Below are 18,101 nucleotides of genomic sequence, written 5' to 3'. Positions count from 1 at the left end.
CATGTTTGGCCGTAGATGTGATGTTGTGCTGTATGATTAATCTCTCTGCAGGGAGATGCGGCGCTGTGCTCGGGGAGGTCGGAGAGTCGAGGGAACGGCTCTCTGACGCAGAGCACAAATGTCAAACAAGCACGATATTTGTTCTCCAGAATGTCACTCGATTAAAGTTTCACTGATGAGAGGAACTGCAGCGGCAGAGTCTGGGGAGAAGTTCAGCCCATAAAAACACTTTATTGACTCATAAATAAGAAGAACTGTGAAGTGGTCCTTCAGTGAAACACCTGCTGGAGCAGATCGATGTGGATTTAAAGGCCCTGAAGCTCACAGGTGTTCTCAGTCTGATTCATGGCTCCTTTACTCTGCGGCTTTGCGGAACCTGTTCAGGTGCCTTCGTTCTTCTCGCTGGTGATTTGATTTAATGTGATGAGATCAGGGCCTTTCCACACTGGAACTGAACAATCTGACTGGAATTACATCTGAGCTGTGTGATTCGTCCATCAGTCACAGCGCAGCTGACATTCAGCTGATGATGCCAGGAAGAAGAGCTGTGAAATCGGATTTGTCTCGGGAAGGCTTGGGGTTGGTCATCGCTTTGGGAAATGTCTGATCACATTAAGTTTCATTGCATCACATTTCGAGTATTTCGGCTTGGCAGTGGATCTCTGAGGATGATGTCCTCCAGGCTGATGGAGGGTCTTTCCGCTGTCAGTCTCATATATTCATGACTCTTTCTCCAAATGCAAAGGAGTAGAATTAAAAGTGTAAAGTAGCATAGATTAGAAATACTCAAGTAATGTACAAGTACCTCAGTGATAGTTGAGTGCGGCAGTGGAATGAAAGAAGGTACAACGCGGATTCTGCTGTGACGCTGTGAAAACAGCACAAAGACAATATATTTCAAGTCTGAGCTCATCAGCGAGCTGATCTTTGCACATATCTGCTCCTTCTGAATCTGATGCCGCTTCAAACAAGTCGGGACAGGAGCCACGAAAGAGACGTGGAACGCTCCAAAAACACCTGTTTGGAACATTCCACAGGTGAACAGGTTGGTTGGTAACAGGTGAGAGGATCACGATGAGGAGACAGCTCCTCGTCGTCCCAGCTTCTCTGGAATGGTGTTGGACCAAAAGCAGACGACTCGTTTGTCTTTGAACGTTCTTTGTCGTCCTTTTTCCCTCTTCATCTTTCTTTGCGTCTCTTCTTCCTCTCGTGTGTGTGTCTCTTTCATTCATCCCTCCTCTCGCTCTTTCAATAGCCTTCTGGATAAACAGCAGTCTCGCTGCAGCCATTTGTCTTCTTAATGTGTTTCCACTGTGTGTGTGTGTGTGTGTGTGTGTGTGTGTGTGTGTGTGTGTGTGTGTGTGTGTGTGTGTGTCGGGCCACCTGGCCTCCATAAACCACTTCAGGCCTCCCAGTCCTCTTCTTCTCGAGTCCTCCTCAGAATCCTCCACGATGAGTCCTTTTTCAGGTCTTGCTGTCTGCTCTGAATTCGCCCTCGAGTCATCTTGCGCCTGACAGTTTTTCCTCTCAGTAAATTTTCCTCCAGTCCCCGACGAGTCTTTACCCACGTCCCCCCATTCCACTGCAGATCATCCTCCACATTCAGAACCCCTTCAAGTCCTCCAGTCCTCAGTACTTCATCCACTTCTCTGTAAATTCTTTTAATCTGCTTTGAGTCCAGACTCGTGTCCTTTGTCAAGTCCGCTACATGTCATCCTCCAAGTCATTATAGTACTTAAACACTCTAAAAGTCATCCGGATCTTTCAGCTCCCTACGAGTCCCCTTCGGATCCTCTGGTCCACAAAAGAACACGAAAAGTATTATATTATATTATTATACCTTCTCAGTTTACTGAGAGGTCCTTCTGGAAGTCCTGTAGAGCCTTTCATCTTATTCTTTCTGTCTCGTCTTCAGAGTCCTCAAGTTCCCTACAAGTCCTTACAAGTCCTTCAGTCCCCTCTGAGTCTTTTATCAAGTCCTGTCAGTCTTCTACAAGTCATCGTGCCAGTCTTTCACTTCCATTACTGTCATTTTAGAGTGCTCTAGTCCCCTGCGAGTCATCCTTTCAGTCCTCATTCTTGCAGTCTCCTACAGACCTTCCTGTCATCTATTGCTCTACGTGTCTTCATGCATGTCCTCATGCCTGCTACAATTCCCCAACAAGTTGTCCTTTCAGTCCTCTATGAACTCTATCCAAAGGAGTTCCCTTGAGCTTTTCTGGTCCCCTAATAGTCCACAGTCCCCTGAGTTCTCCTCACAGTCCTGCATTCCTCCATCAGCCTGTTTCCACATCCTGTAGTTTCCTATGAATTCTTCCCCCATTTGCCTTTTCCCTGGATGTCTTCCTCCATGTTCTCTAGTCCCTGCTGAGTCTTCCTCCAAGTCCTCCAGTTGTCTGTGATTGTGTTTAAGGCCTGCAGCATCAAACGGGTTGTAGTTTTCAGCTCAGAAAAGAGCACTCTGGGAAATCTCAGTTGGCAAATGAAGACACAACAGCTGTGAACACCTGGAATCTGTGGCTATTAGTGACAGACTGTTAACGAACCTGTCTCACACACACACAAACCACAAGTTACCTGTCAGTGCTCCAGTCTGGGTCATGCTGGCCACGCCCCCGAGCTGTCAAGCAAACATCCCCTCCCAGGTATGTAAGACGCGCTGTGTGTGCGTGTTACTGTGTATCAGTATAAGAACGTGTTTATTTAAAGTGCATGTGAAAGTGTGTGAGTGTGCGTGTGTGTGCGTGTGTGCGTGTGTGAGTGTGTGTGCATGTGTGTGTTGGGATGTAGACAGTTGCAGTACAGACCTGGCTGAGATTCAGGTGTAATTCATCATGGATTAGTCATTACCTGCCACAGCTGTTAGTCACCTCGCACCGCTCCTCCTCTACTGCTTCTATTGTTTCTACTGACATTTTATGCAAGTGCACCTCCAATAACTTTATAAATAAAAATAAAAACCATTATGTGCAGCAAACGTACTTCATGTTCCAGCACTGTTAACTCCTTTAATCAGCTCTTTCAATAACAGCTTTGAAATCACCAGAATCAGCTCACTAAATGATGAAATCCAGAGCGATGAACCCTAAAAACACGAACCACTGAGTTACACCCCAGAGCACCACTTTAGTCATGACGCTGTAGGTGAAGGTGCCTGATAAATGGCAGCGACATTAACAACCATTGTGGACCTATTTGAAGAGCATTTTACCTGTTGTAGCGTTACTGCTGTGGGCTAACACTGCTTTACTTTAAGTCAATGAAGCTAGCTAATGTTTGCTAAAGTTAGCATTCATACGTCTGACTCATTGATTTAGCTAACATGAGTTTTAACTGATTGCAGACATTGACTGAACAACTTCAGCGACTCATATTCAGTAAAACGTTAACGTTTGTAACATTAACTGATATTTGCTAAAATTAGCATTCAGCCACAAATGACTTTGGGACTGTGGAGTTATGAGTAGATTAGTGTGTTTCTACCTGCATTAGCACTGCTGTTGATTTTAATGACACTTTATCAGTTTTAACTTTTCTCTTTGAATCAGCTTCTCTGCTTCTGAAGTCAATAAAATCTCCAGTAATCACATTCTGCAGTTCCAGTGAAACGAACATTTCTTTAGTCAAATTGTGTGATAACACAGAAGTTCAAATTTGTTCCAAATGCCAATTAATCAAAGCGAAATAGCCTCCATATTTAAAATGACCCTTTTACTGTGTTTATTTTTGTAAATTTCTCCTCAAAGTTCAGTTTAAAAATACACTTTCAAGACAACAGCACAATTGATGAAGAGGAGATAAAAATAGGAAACACAGTGACAAGAAGTCTGCTCTCTGTGCAGTCATGTGGACTGTGGGAAGTCAGGATTTATTCCTCTGATATCATGTGAAGGCGAACTGGTTTGATTCCCAAACCTCTGCTGAACTCTGTCACACAGCAACATATTCATCACCACAGATCAGCTGTTTATGTCTGAGCACATACGAGCTGCAGAAATCTGCTTTCGACATTTTCATTTCTGAACATCCTGAGATAAACTCAAGTTAAGTCTCTGCCTTCGGTGCATTGCTTCATTTCTTTGCATGTCACCACCACCAACCTGCGCCATCGTACCAACAAAACAAGGACCTGCCAATAATATCGCTGCTCCAGAGCACGGCTAAAAACTCCACAGGTGACCTCCAAGAATCTGCTTATCTCACAAAGGTGTTTTCTCATGATAACAAGCAAAACTGTCAAAGTGGGAAAAAACGGACAGAGCCGCCGTGCATTCGGAGAGCAGCTGGTGATCACAGCGGAGCCTTCAGCGGCTGGTGGAGACCAAAAGCAGAGCTGAAAGAAAAAGAGCGAAGCCAAAACATCACGTCCTGCAGGTTTAAGGATGTGATGAAGATTCTTCAGCAGATCGTGAATCAGTTTGGTGGAACGAGTTTAATCACACTAATGATGTTTGGCTGATGAAGATGATGAAGTCACGTCTCAACGTTTGTTGGTAAAACTGCAGGTGAGCAGACGACATAGGTGTGTGTGCGTGTGCGTGCGTGTGTTTGCAGTCCGACCAGCTCTGCTGCAGTTTTGGCATCAATTTGCCTTCATGTAATCACACACACATACACACACACACACACACACACACACACACACACACACACACACACCTTTGACAGTTTGCTTAATTGCTATAAAATGACTGTAAGCGATATTTTGTGCATGTTGAGCCAAAAACAGACAGACATTCATTACCTGGTCAAAGGAATTCTGGGTAATTACGTGGCTATTTTTACTTCAGTCTGTTGTTACTATAACGGTTCCCATAGTAACAGTTGGGTAGAAGAACAAAATTTAAGCCAACCTATTTCCAATGAGACTGAAAATAAAAGTCTGAAGAGGATGAAGAAGTCAATCGGATCCTCTTTTTTCCTTCATCGCAGACAGAAATCACTCAGTATAAATATGAAACTGTGCAGCAGCAGCCAAAATCAACAGTGCTGCTATGTGGTTCACCCTGTCAGAGACAGATGGCAGGCAGACTGAGACAGCTTCTGTCCCTGTCCACATCCAGGTCCCACCAGGAGCCCGAGTCTGGTTCAGGTCGACCAGCAGGAGCTCAAAATCTGATGCACTGAGCTTTCCTATTCCTCACTTCTGAAGTAATTAACTGTGACTTCTGTGGTTAGTTCACTGTCTGTAAGAACAGCAGGACAATCCAGGGTCTGTGGTTAGTTCACTGTCTGTAACAAAATCAGGACAATCCAGAGTCTGTGGTTAGTTCACTGTCTGTAACAAAATCAGGACAATCCAGGGTCTGTGGTTAGTTCACTGTCTGTAAGAACAGCAGGACAATCCAGGGTCTGTGGTTAGTTCACTGTCTGTAAGAACAGCAGGACAATCCAGGGTCTGTGGTTAGTTCACTGTCTGTAAGAACAGCAGGACAATCCAGGGTCTGTGGTTAGTTCACTGTCTGTAACAAAATCAGGACAATCCAGAGTCTGTGGTTAGTTCACTGTCTGTAACAAAATCAGGACAATCCAGGGTCTGTGGTTAGTTCACTGTCTGTAAGAACAGCAGGACAATCCAGGGTCTGTGGTTAGTTCACTGTCTGTAAGAACAGCAGGACAATCCAGGGTCTGTGGTTAGTTCACTGTCTGTAAGAACAGCAGGACAATCCAGGGTCTGTGGTTAGTTCACTGTCTGTAACAAAATCAGGACAATCCAGGGTCTGTGGTTAGTTCACGGTCTGTAAGAACAGCAGGACAATCCAGGGTCTGTGGTTAGTTCACTGTCTGTAAGAACAGCAGGACAATCCACAGTCTGTGTTTAGTTCACGGTCTGTAAGAACAGCAGGACAATCCAGGGTCTGTGGTTAGTTCACTGTCTGTAAGAACAGCAGGACAATCCAGGGTCTGTGTTTAGTTCACAGTCTGTAAGAACAGCAGGACAATCCAGAGTCTGTGTTTAGTTCACGGTCTGTAAGAACAGCAGGACAATCCAGGGTCTGTGGTTAGTTCACTGTCTGTAAGAACAGCAGGACAATCCAGGGTCTGTGGTTAGTTCACTGTCTGTAAGAACAGCAGGACAATCCAGGCTCTGTGGTTAGTTCACTGTCTGTAACAAAATCAGGACAATCCAGAGTCTGTGGTTAGTTCACTGTCTGTAAGAACAGCAGGACAATCCAGGGTCTGTGGTTAGTTCACTGTCTGTAAGAACAGCAGGACAATCCAGGGTCTGTGGTTAGTTCACTGTCTGTAACAAAATCAGGACAATCCAGAGTCTGTGGTTAGTTCACTGTCTGTAACAAAATCAGGACAATCCAGGGTCTGTGGTTAGTTCACTGTCTGTAAGAACAGCAGGACAATCCAGGGTCTGTGGTTAGTTCACTGTCTGTAAGAACAGCAGGACAATCCAGGGTCTGTGGTTAGTTCACTGTCTGTAACAAAATCAGGACAATCCAGAGTCTGTGGTTAGTTCACTGTCTGTAACAAAATCAGGACAATCCAGGGTCTGTGGTTAGTTCACTGTTTGTAACAAAATCAGGACAATCCAGGGTCTGTGGTTAGTTCACTGTCTGTAACAAAATCAGGACAATCCACAGTCTGTGGTTAGTTCACTGTCTGTGGTTATTTCAGTTAAAATCAGTTTGCATGAATTCAACAGCAACACAATGAAGAAACAAAAGCAAAGCAAAATAAAAAGTCCTAATTTGGGAAAAATATATATCAAACACGTGTCTTTATTCCTCTTTCAGTTTGTACATCTTACACTCGGGTCGGCAGCTTAAACAATATAAATATACTGGAATATTATTATCACTGTTATTATAATGCATCATGTCACACGAAACACATTCAGCAACTCTGATTTTTCTGTCGAACAGAATGACAAAAAAAAAGCAAAAGAATCTTGTTATTGAGCTGATGTCCAATCAGAGGACTTGTCCATTTATGTCCTCGGAAGGCTTCAGATGAAAAGAACAAAAAAAGGCAGAACACTGTTGTCCTGTGAGAACAAGAAAAGACATTTGGTTCCAGGTGAAAGTTTGCTGAGACCTGCGTTAGTTTCCAAATCAAAGCCAAGATTTTTCTTGGTCTCAGAGCAGCGACCCTCCTCGTTTCAGCTCATCGTCTCCAGAAAACTTCCTGCAGCTCCATTAGAAACCGACAGAATCACCTCAACGCATCAGAGGAACGTTAGCTTCAGAAAAACAGAAATCTAGTTGGTTTGAGTGTCAGTGAGAGAGGCTGAAGATTGCTTTACTGTCCATGTGACGTTCAGGAGAACACAGCAGAGCACAGCACAGGTGAGTCTGCTGGTGCAGGAAGGACGACCGGAGTGAGGAAGAGTGAAGAAGACGAGCTGAACACAAGGAACCGGACGACCACGCGAACCCAGCGGGAACGCCAACTGTTACATGTTCTTGTATCGAAACAAACAAACAAACTTCAAAAAAATCTGAGAAGGAGTTCAGTTCACAGTCGGATGAGATGCTCGAATACAGGAAGCAGAAGAGAAAGCAGATCATTCTGACAGCGGTTTGCACATACAGCACATGGTGTTGGCGTCTCAGAGGCGTTTCTATAGGCTGGAGGACTTCTTCTGCTCGTCAGTTGTTGGACCTGGTTAAGACGCTGCACCCTCCTGTCCAGAAGCTGTTACACCAACAGAATGAAGAGATGGTTAAAGTAAAGCTCAGGAAGCTGACGCTCAATCAAACAGAACCAAACTTCAGCTTAAAATACAACCCGCTCGTCTTCACGGTGTCGAGGAGCGATTGCTGCTCTGAATGCTTCCCTGATTGAAGTCAGGAGCTGTGAAGAACGGCAGTGAGCCGAGAAGACGAGAGGAGCTGCAGTGATAACAAACTCCAGGACGGAAAAGGTAAACAAAAACCAAGAAGGAACCATGTGAAGGAACGTGATCCAGCTGTCATAGTCCAGCACTCCTCAAAGACGGCTCCACTGATTAAGTCTTGCTCTTCCATAAAGTTGCAGGACTAAAGAGTCAAAACAGAGCTGCCAAAATCCGAGCAGCAGAGACCAGGAAAGCACGGCTCCTTCAGGTTCTATGGACTATAATCAACAGGTTCTATACACTCTAGGTTCTGCAGGACTCTGTGGAAGCTGTAAACCTGCAGAACCAGAGAAAACAAAGGCTTTGTAGTCTGAGTTAACAGGTTCTACGAACTATGTTTGACAGGAATCTACCGACCTGGGCTTCAACTGATTTGAGAGACTTCTTCACGTTCTACCGACTTTAAACTCCACATGTCTTTAAGAGTCGATGTCCTAAAGGTTCTCGAGACTCTGGGTTCCACAGATTTCTACAGCAGTGGGGGTCTGGACCACTGGTGGGCCTGACGGGGAACAGGATTTTGCACGCTCTTCTTCAGGTTCTCCTGGTCCTCCAGTCTCTGCAGACTCTGTGGTTCTGCCTGGTTCTTTGGTTTTAGATTTGGACTGAACAATCGTCACACTGTGCTGCAGCCGTTTCTTCTTCTGTGGTCTCGACTGAAATGGCCGCTCGTCGGCAGAAGCGCCCTGAGAGGAAACTGATCCACTGCCTGGATCAGTTTCCTCTCATTTGTTCTACCTGCTCTGAGCTTTGGCCCCTGCTGGTCCAGGTCTCAGATAACAGGGGGAATAAATTACAGATGAGTTCATTGTAAAGATGTTTTCACCTCCTCCTCGGAGAGCCTGGACGTGATGCTATTATGTTAAAGATGAGTAATTTGGTCGGCGTTCAGTCTCACCGTCTCTCGGCGTGTTTATCTCTCTGCACAGCGAGGGCTGTTGGCCAACCGAGTCAGCAGACGAGCACATCTCTTATAATCTGCAGGAGAGGAAAACAAACACAGTATGTTTGTTTGCGGTTCACAAAAAACATGCTCAATTTCCTAAGGACAGACACAACCTACAGCAGCAGGGTCACAAGGCCCAGGGAGTGTTTAGCCTAGCTTAGCAACAAGACCGAGGGCAGGAGGAAACGGCTGGCCTCGGGCGGCAAGCGTCTGATTTGTGTGATAAAAGTTGAGATATGGATCATGTGAATTTCACGTGAAATTAAATCGATGACTGCCAGACTTTTTCTGGTCATACTGAAAAAATCTCCCACTTGGCTTGTTTTGGCAGCAAAAGCACAGGTGGAACTCGTTATAGTCCAGCAACGCAATGCAGCAAAATGATAGTTAAAACCGACAAAAAGGGTCCGTTCAGCCGAAATTCACTCCACATTTTAGCCTCCGGTTACGAGCCCATCTGTCAGAGGTGTGGTGATGTGCATGAGAGTAGGCATGAGATATCTGCACGTCTGATACCGAGAAAAAAACGCAGATCACTGTGAAGCGTTTAACCATTTCGAGGCGAGGTTTGCAGCATGTCGGGCGGCCGTGAGGACGCCTTATCACCTGTAATCTCCCACAAGAGCATCCCTCACTGTTACTGTGTCGTGTTGCTGCAGGAGTTTGTTTTCGATGAAAAACAGGATAAGACTTGTTTTAACACACACACACACATACATATGTACATACACACACACACACACACACTATACACACATTTTTTGTTCACACATACACTCACTCTCTCCAAGATAAACACAGCACGGCATGCATGATTTAAGATCATAAGAGCTGCTGTTGTTCTGACATGATTACACTGATAGCACAGTGTGTGTGTGTGTGTGTGTGTGTGTGTGTGTGTGTGTGTGTGTGTGTGTACTCACAGGCGGGTACTGTGCAGTCTCTGGTGCTGTAGTACAGTCTGTTGAAATGTTTTCTGCACTTTGGTTTGAAGTAAAGGGGTCCTGACGACAGAATGAAACACGCTTTAGAATACTGGACTCTGATTGGACAGAAGGTGCTTGTCACCTTCAGGTAAGCACACAGCTGTGAGGCAGCATCTCATTAGAGCTTTAACTTTATCTTAATCGATCTTTAGTTTCCATGTAAAAGCTCAGATGACCTCAAATGTTCAGAGTTCTTTTCTGAGCTCTGAAAAAGTCGTTTGACAACAAGAAGCTTCTTTCAGAGCTTTCAGCCACACGTTAAACGGCCATCTAGCCAGATCAAGAGCAGCTGTAATGAAGATGAGATGCCCGAAGAGCCAATCAAAGACGTTTTTCATGGAGTTATCTTCTAAAACAAAACAGTATCAGCAGGTAAAAGAGTCTTTTAGCTGAAGCTGAATGAGGACATTGATGATCAGGGTTTGGTTCATAATAGACGTCTGTATCTTTGCTTTTGGCGAGTTTACTGCTGCAGGGTTGGATGATCTGAGGCAGCACAACAAAAAACAGAAATGAAGACCTGCTCATGAAAAACTGCTCTGTAGCTCGAAAAGAGGTCAGAAACGTAACATGGAGAAAAAAACAGACACAGAGGCGAGAAGCAGAGCGAGGGTGAGGATCTGACGGCCTTCGTACCTGTCAGGTGTTTGATGAACTTCTCCTTGTGCTGTGGATCTCTGGGGTGTCCCTCTGAAAGGAAAACCAGCTGTGGTCAAACACATGCAGTTCATCGTCACAGCCATGTCAGAAGCAGCATGATGAAAATTCATTTTTGTCACGCTTTCCAAAGTGACCCCATTTAGTGTTTTAGGATGAGCCTAAAACACAGTCGGTTGAATCTTTGCTGCTGAGATCACAGGTCAACAGATCCGTTCTGATCAGTGTCTCATCAGCACGTCTTCGGTCAGGGCTCAGTTTCTAAGCACAAGAATGATCTCTGATGTTGTCGTTTACACCTTCCTGGATCTTTAGCCTGGTGTTCTTCACGCTCAGTCAGTCAGCTTTAAAAGTTAGCCGAATTAGCCGTTAGCAGCTCCTGTTGGCAGTGTACTCGTGGATGTACAGACGGCTATCACTGCATCACTGTGATACTGAGGAAAACTTAAAAACGTGATGTTTCTCAGGCAAGTTCTGCAGCGAGAAGTTTGGCTCTGGTTTGTCTGAGGGCCTTGCTGGAAGATAAAAGTTTGGGGGAAGTTATGGCCCCAAAGCAGCTTCAAAACAACCTGCTGATGCATCAACAAGGCTGAATCCCCAACCATGCAAAGTGGGCGCCTGTCACAGGGCCCCCAGGGGCCCTAGAAGCCTCAGGTCCACTGTGTGTCAAAACAGTGTTTATATTGTGCTCACATGGTACATGTCACTTCACAGGTCTCAGGTCAGTCCTCACCAAGACCAGGAGAGACCACATTAGTCCAGTTCAACTGGCTTCTTGTTTGTCAAGTGGCAACAAAATCCAGAGTTTGTTTTGTTGGTTTTCTCTCGTGCTCCAGCTGCACAGCAAACTGAGGCAACATTTCATCTGAACATCAGTCTGACAGCAGAGCAGACGCTGCGTCTCAGACCTTCGTTCACGGTTTCCTCAAAGAGTCTGAGACCTGCAGCAGAAGACACATCTTTGACGGGCATCTGATTTCCCCGATTTTTAACTGATCCTCAATCATTAAAAACATCATCAATATCACTAAAACTGAGATTCGTTTCCAACAGAGTGTTTCAACGTCATGACAGATAAATCAAGGTGGAATATAATGAGTCCAGAGCCTTTTGTCTTCTGATCCCACCACGATGGAGACGTCTCAGTCTGGACCAAACAGGTCAAAGCTTCAGCTGCTGAGGTGTGACCACAGCGGACTGAGGACGTCTGACGGTTTGGCACCGGCGGACTGCACTAATGGACCCGACTGTAACTGCACTGAAGAGTTAAAGTGGACTTCGTCCTTCTGATCCGAACAACTTAAAGCAGGAGACGTTTCTCCCATGAACCCGGCTCGACTCTGCTCTTTTTCTGTCACCGTTGGGTCACTGACTCAAACTCAAACGTGGTTATTTTGACTTTAAAACGGTCACAGATTCACTGCAAACGAACGTAGCTCACAGTTTAGAATCTCCTAGCATCTGTACACCATGAGTGAATGTTTATTTTTGCGTGTAAACTGGAGTCAAATCGACTGAGTCTCCAGAAATACTTTGGCAGTGAGGATTTTCGTTCAGCCAACAGAAATATGAGACTGTTAGTACAGTTTTTATGTACTTGTACTTCCGTTCTCTGCTACTTTGTACTTCAACTCTACGTTTATCTGATGGCTTTTGTTACTTGATTCATATTATTCAAACAAAATATAACCCAAGTATGGATGTGTATGCATTTAACTCCAGCAGCTCCATCTTAAGCAGCTGCAACATGAAGCTGATGAACACGTGAATGCATCAGTAATTACTGCAGAAGGAGTTCTTGCTCCTGGTGGACTGTGTGACTCGTTTAGTGCTGAGAGGAGAAACCAGGACTGATGCTGCTTCCATTCATAAGTTTGACTCATCATGACACACTTCCTCCTTCAGACAGAAACCACAGACCACACAGTGAACCAGATGTTATCTCCCTGTTCAGTTTCAGAGGTTTGATCAGAGCGCACATGTGGCAGCAGGTAGCAGGTAGCAGGCCTGCAGGTTCAGCACTGACCCGGTCCGTGGAGTGATCTGCTCTCTCTCTCCGGGCTTTTAACTCCGCTGAGTTCCGCCGCCGGCTCTGTCCTGGACCTCGGGTTCCGGCCCACCAGCTCCAGCATGCTGCGTCCGTCGAGACGTCCGTCCGCTCGGGTGCCGGAGCCCCTGAGCAGGGCCGCCGCGGTGCAGCGTCCCGCGGCCAGCAGCAGGACGAGGAGCGCAGACAGGACCGGGAGCCGCGGGAGCAGCATCACTGCGGACCTGAAGGAGCACAGGTTGGACTTTTAGAACGCCTGCTTTCACTGACTGGTTGGTTGATTGATTATGTGCTACTCATTCAGTCAATCAGGTCGCTGAAAACTACCTGATGATGATTTACTTGTGACCAGGTAAGTTACTTGTATTTATACTGTTAATCATTGGAAAACTCTGCTGCAATGATAATAGTCGGCCCCATTGTCCTCTTCTTTAGTACCAAATCACACACTTTGAAATGATCCCGACGGTGAACAGATTGTTCTTTGTGTTTGTGGCGTTTTTGCTGTGCGCAGTTCTGCGCAGTTCTGCGCAGTCAACGCGCGACCAACGTGACTTCATTCAGTAGTTCAGTTCAAGCTGCTCAAAGGTGCCATTAAAGTTGAACTAATTGCATTTGAAACGTTTCAGTTGCACATCATCGCAGGCAGTTTAAAGTGTTTGACAGTGAAGGTTGAACTCACCTCTCTTCTCTCTCTCTGCCGCTCTTAGCGCGTCTCTCTGCGCGTCTCTCTGCGCGTCTCTCTGCGCCTCTGCTCCCCGGCGCGCCGCTCTCTGATCCACGCTTCTCCCTCCCGGCTCGTCCCGGATCGGGGTGACTCCCCGAGATGCTGGATTTCTGCTTTTGTTTTGCTTTCAGTGTCCTCCTGTGTTTTATCAAACCGGCCTACTCTGATCCGAGCCGCGTGCTGTCCGCCGGGGCCCGGTGGCATCTTAGACCGGCGCGGATCACCGGTGGAGCGCGTGGAGCTGGGGAAGCACCTTCATCGTCATCATCATCAGCTTCCGGCAGCGGCTGTCACAGAGCTGGACGGGTTCATGTCTCTGCTCTGCGGACGGAGGAGAAGACTCCAAGTCTTGTCCCGAAATAAACTTCTGTGTCCAATTAAAGGCGCGTTGCGCACGAGACACCCTGCAGCCGTTGACTGCCTCCGATCTGCTCCGTCCTGATCGATCTATCAGTAATCTGTTGTTATCTGTGGCTGATCAGGTGTGTCTGCCGCGCGCTCCTCTTTGGAAACAATCATGCGTCTCTTCTCTCCACACGCGCAACTCCGACAAATTACGGAAACACAGGAGCAGGAGGAGGAGAAGGAGGAGGAGGAGGAGGAGGAGGGAGGTCCGCGCGTGCACGTGCAAGCGGACAGCTAACGTGCACAAACACAGACACTAAAAGACAGTTTGACAGACCGGAGCTGCAGCCTGTTGCCTTCAGCAGTGCACCACTCCCTCTCAGTGGAAAGAACTGAAAACGCTTCTTTGCTTCTTCTTCAGTGAATTTCATGCTTTTTATTGACTTTTGGCGATTTTTCAGTCATAGAATCAGAAACTGTGAGCAGAACAGAACAAAAGAGCAAACTGTCGCCGCAAAGCACAGATGGTGTTTCAGTTTGGTGAAACTGATCACTGAGGAGGTTTTCTGTCAGGGCCGGATCAAGATGAGATAAGATAAGATAAGATAAGATAAGATAAGATAAGATAAGATAAGATAAGATAGCATTTTATTAATCCCTCATGGAGGATTTTAGGGAAGTGGAGGCCCCTGTGAAGCTCCTGCTTGAGGTATATAACGAAGTAATGACCCTAGTTTAAGAGAAATTACTTTCATATTGATCAATTCTGCTTCTCATTAGTTCCGTCCAATGTCTTTGTGTCTCCTTTATGTGGTGAGGACGTGGACGTGGAGTTCGCGTCCCATCAAAGAGCTGAAGTTACCGCCTGCCTCGTTACTAACAGTGTTCACCAGCTCTCACTCCGTCCGTTAAGTGTTACTGGCTGTAACCAGTCTTCCCATAACCAACCACACCGTCCATGTCGCGCACAGTGAGCGTAAAACGTGAGCATTTCAGCAGCGCTGTGATTGGATGTGAAAGGTGAATGAAAGGTTATCCAAGGTTACTGTCTCGGGTGCAAAGTTACTTTTTAAAGCCTTACTATTTCAGATTACACCCTCCGTTCGTGGTGCATATCTCCATGCACATTTTCAGTTTAAAACCAAATTACCACAGACCAAAGCAAATGGTGCCTTTGGGGTCACACTCTTTGAAGGGTTCCTCGGAAGTTCCTGTGGTTGCACAGAGGGCAAGATTCTTATGGGGAGGCCTGGAAAGATGTTTTTTGTTTTCGTTAGGAATTTCCAGATATTCTTACTGAAGAGGTTCCAGAGGTCATTCAGAGGATCTATAAGGAGATTGCATTGGTCGTACAAAAGTCTCTAGGGTCTTAAATGAGGATGTAGAGGTCCAACAAGATGTTCCTTGGGTTACTGAGGAGGTTTCAACCATTCTAAGTAGGTTTTTGGAGCTGGGAGAAGACTGGAGTTTTCCTTGAGAATAGTTTCTTGTATTTAAAGATATTAGTAGAAGTTCCAGACATTTTTGGAGAGTCAGGAATCTCTGAGGGGTCTTTGAGGAGGTCCCTTGAGTCTTTGGGGATGGAGACGGCTCCCAGGAGTCACTGAGGAGAGTTCATGTGTCATTAATATTAGCAGTGCTTGAGGAGGTTATGGGAGTTTTTATGGGTTTGAGTTTCTTGAAGAGTTCATCAGAGACTGTTGAAGTGGTCCAGGCATCCATTAGAAGGTCCAGAGGCCAGATTTCAGGGAGGTTTGTGTTGTGATTCTGTTGGGTTTTCGAGGTTATTGAGGAGGTTCCAGTGCTCATACAGAAGGTCCTGGAGGTTCAACAAGATGTTCCCTGGGTTCCTGTGGACAGTTTAGGAATTTGGGAGCTTCTTTAAAAAACTCCAGGGACCCCTGAAGAGGTTTCAGAGGCTGTTTATTGAGTTTCAGGGACTCTCCAGGAGGACTCTGGGGTCTGCCCCGTGAGACGTTCCATAGACCAGTACCTGATTAGAACAGGGAGACTTTAATGTTTGCACAGGTCAACAGGCAGAGCGAACGTTGTTTATGAGAATAATGACTTCAAACTAACGTGGAAGAACACAACAGAACAACTCCGTACAAAAACACAACAGTGATGTATTAAATAAACCTTTAAGACAACACAGACTGAACGACACAATGATATTTAAGATAACATTTTACAACAACAGTAACGGAACACTGAATAAGAACACTTGAGTGATGAGGACTGGGAAGCTGCCAAGCTGTCAAAGCTTCACACACACACACACACACACACACACACACACACACACACACACACAAACCTCTTCCTGTTGATGTGAATGGCCGTCTGTTCTCACAGTTCCACCCTTATTTGTTCATCTGCTCTATCAGATATCAAATCACTCAGCTGCTCTAAATGTGTGAGTGTGTGTTGGATTGTAAATGTAAACACTTTGCACATTAGTGTGTAATAGTGGTGATTTACTGGAGTCAGGAATAATCAGGAATGTATGTGGGGACACAGCCAGCTCGCATGTTTATGTACACAACATACACACATACGTGTGAGTCTGTGTGTACATGCATAGGAGTGAGTATTAATGTTGTTTAAACCTGTATTTATACAGGGCTTAAGGGGAGGTTTACAAAGGAATGACGCCCTGCATCTCGGAGTGGAGGCTGTTTATTCATGCAGGTCAGTGCAGTGCCGTCAAACTTTTCTCACGACCATTAACTCCACTGTGTACATATCCAGGCCTGCAGCGCAGCACCGCAGCATTTATCATATGCCCGGCTTTGGAACATCTCCAACAGCCTCTGGAATCTGCCCCAAGAGCCCATTAAATGTTCTTTAACCTCACAAAGCCCCATCTCATCATCTCAAGACCCCTATGGACCCTTATCAGGAAGGACACCTCCAGAACCTCCCCAAGGATCACAGGAACCCACTTTAAGGCCACCCACAACCCGGAGGCTCATTAAAGGCTCTTGAAATACCAGGGAGTCTGCTCAAGAAACTCTAAAGCTCCTTCAGCACCTCTGGATCCTCTTCAAGACCCTATGAGGAGGAACTTAGAGAACCACTGGAATGACCTGATGAACCTACTTCAATTCTCACAAGCCAGAAATACTTGAAGAACTGTAGAACATCCTAGAACACCTCTGCACGTTCTGCACGAATTGCTGGACCCTGACATCCTTAAAATTTGTGCTGTTGTGTTTGGTTCAGGCACTGCTCACCCTCTGAAGCTCTTTAACCTCCTCCTGATCCCGTCCTGGAGAGTCTCCAGATGTCCTCAAACTTCTTCATAGGCCTCTTGTCTCTGTGGACCCTGGAGGACCTTCAGTGACCCTGGAACTTGGTGAACCATTAAAATGGATTTTTGGGAGCAAAATTGTGGAGCCCTCAGAGAGTCTGATTTTTTTTTTATATATATTAAAAAAAGATCAAAATTACAATTTCAGGGCTCTTCAGAGCAACATGACCTGGCATAAATCCCAGCAGAGCAGCTCTCACCTGAGCAGGTAACTGAAAACACCTGTGAGGGTCTGTGGGGCCTTTAATCTTTAACAACATAAAATACTTTATAAACTGATCGTGTGGTTTGTCCTGACACGAGGAATCAAAGCAGCTGCTGACTTTAAATTAATGTACTCGAGTAAAAAGTTGAATATTTTCTTCTGAAATGAGGTGAAAAGAGAAGTACCTCAACTTCACTTCAGTACTTAGTAAAAGTACTTTGTCGTCAGAGGGGGTTTCAAACACTTACACACACTCATAAGCACTTCGTCTGAAGTGTGCGATGACCTAAAAAGACAAGAAAGAATTAGAGGAAGAAAGAAAGCGCGTTTGTTAAGAGAATAAACAAGATAAAAACAAGTTAGTGGTGCAGTTTGACGGCGATGAGAGACGAAGAAAAACTAAACACACTCAGTGAAAGCGTTCCGTTCTGCCAGGTTCACTTAGTGTTATCATTCCACACACACACACACACACACACACACCTGCTGTCAGCAAGGTGTTTCCACGACGACGGAAAAGCATGCTCTCACTCTCTCTCTCTCTCGCACACACACACACACACCTGAATTCTTAACCACACATGCGATTAAGTGAAAAGCCAAAAACAACACCAGGTGTGTGCAGGTGTGAAACATGTGACCTCCCTCTCTGTGCTGTCCCAGACTGTCGTCCAGCTTCGTTTCGCTCTTCTTACCTTTTAATTTCCTCTTTTCGGAGCTCGTTGCACCATCGAGCGTCACAGGCTGTTAAAAAACAACCAAACTGCGCTGTAATAAAATCAGAAAGAAAGAAAAACAAGACGTGAAGCGCTGATGTTTTTGGCTCAACAGTCAGACAACTGAAAGCTCTGAGACGTCCTAATGACACAGACAGGGGTCAAAGGTCAGACGGGTCGTGGTAAACTATGTGTTTATGAAGTCTTGGGGGACTCTGGACAAACTGAGTCTAAGATATTACGGTCAAATCTGTCCAGTGTGTCTTAATGATTAACTGTGTGTTTTCTGTCTGAACCAATCGCCACGCAG

At 45.7% G+C, this 18,101-nt stretch overlaps 1 protein-coding gene across 2 annotated transcripts; it reads right to left on the bottom strand.

The window, feature by feature from the left end:
* Window positions 1-7,240: 7,240 nt before the first annotated feature.
* LOC143315866 (ALK and LTK ligand 1-like) lies at window positions 7,241-17,822 on the bottom strand. Of its 2 annotated transcripts, XM_076723390.1 has the most exons (8): window positions 17,771-17,822; window positions 17,324-17,361; window positions 16,794-16,911; window positions 12,465-12,709; window positions 10,418-10,471; window positions 9,719-9,799; window positions 8,748-8,827; window positions 7,241-7,647 (listed from the first exon to the last, which is right to left on the bottom strand). In XM_076723390.1, exons 4-7 carry the CDS (start codon window positions 12,697-12,699, stop codon window positions 8,763-8,765), a joined length of 435 nt encoding a protein of 144 aa, XP_076579505.1. In that variant the 5' UTR covers window positions 12,700-12,709; window positions 16,794-16,911; window positions 17,324-17,361; window positions 17,771-17,822; the 3' UTR covers window positions 7,241-7,647; window positions 8,748-8,762. The 2 variants fall into 2 exon arrangements, with proteins under 2 accessions (XP_076579505.1, XP_076579504.1); XM_076723389.1 differs by lacking the exons at window positions 16,794-16,911; window positions 17,324-17,361; window positions 17,771-17,822 and adding an exon at window positions 13,168-14,810.
* Window positions 17,823-18,101: the final 279 nt, after the last annotated feature.

This window comes from Chaetodon auriga, chromosome 23, assembly GCF_051107435.1.
Source record: "Chaetodon auriga isolate fChaAug3 chromosome 23, fChaAug3.hap1, whole genome shotgun sequence".
Lineage (NCBI taxonomy): Eukaryota > Metazoa > Chordata > Actinopteri > Chaetodontiformes > Chaetodontidae > Chaetodon > Chaetodon auriga.
The sequence above is the reverse complement of the archived record's forward strand: the minus strand, read 5'-3'. Positions and strand labels throughout refer to the sequence as shown.

Excerpts from the sequence above, each read along its gene's own strand:
- LOC143315866 (XM_076723390.1), bottom strand. The coding sequence starts at position 12,699 with ATGCTGCTCCCGCGGCTCCCGGTCCTGTCTGCGCTCCTCGTCCTGCTG. Across the intron at positions 10,472-12,464 it reads CAGATCACTCCACGGACCGG|AGGGACACCCCAGAGATCCA; the intron begins GTCAGTGCTGAA and ends TTTTCCTTTCAG. Across the intron at positions 8,828-9,718 it reads AGACTGCACAGTACCCGCCT|ATTATAAGAGATGTGCTCGT; the intron begins GTGAGTACACAC and ends CCTCTCCTGCAG.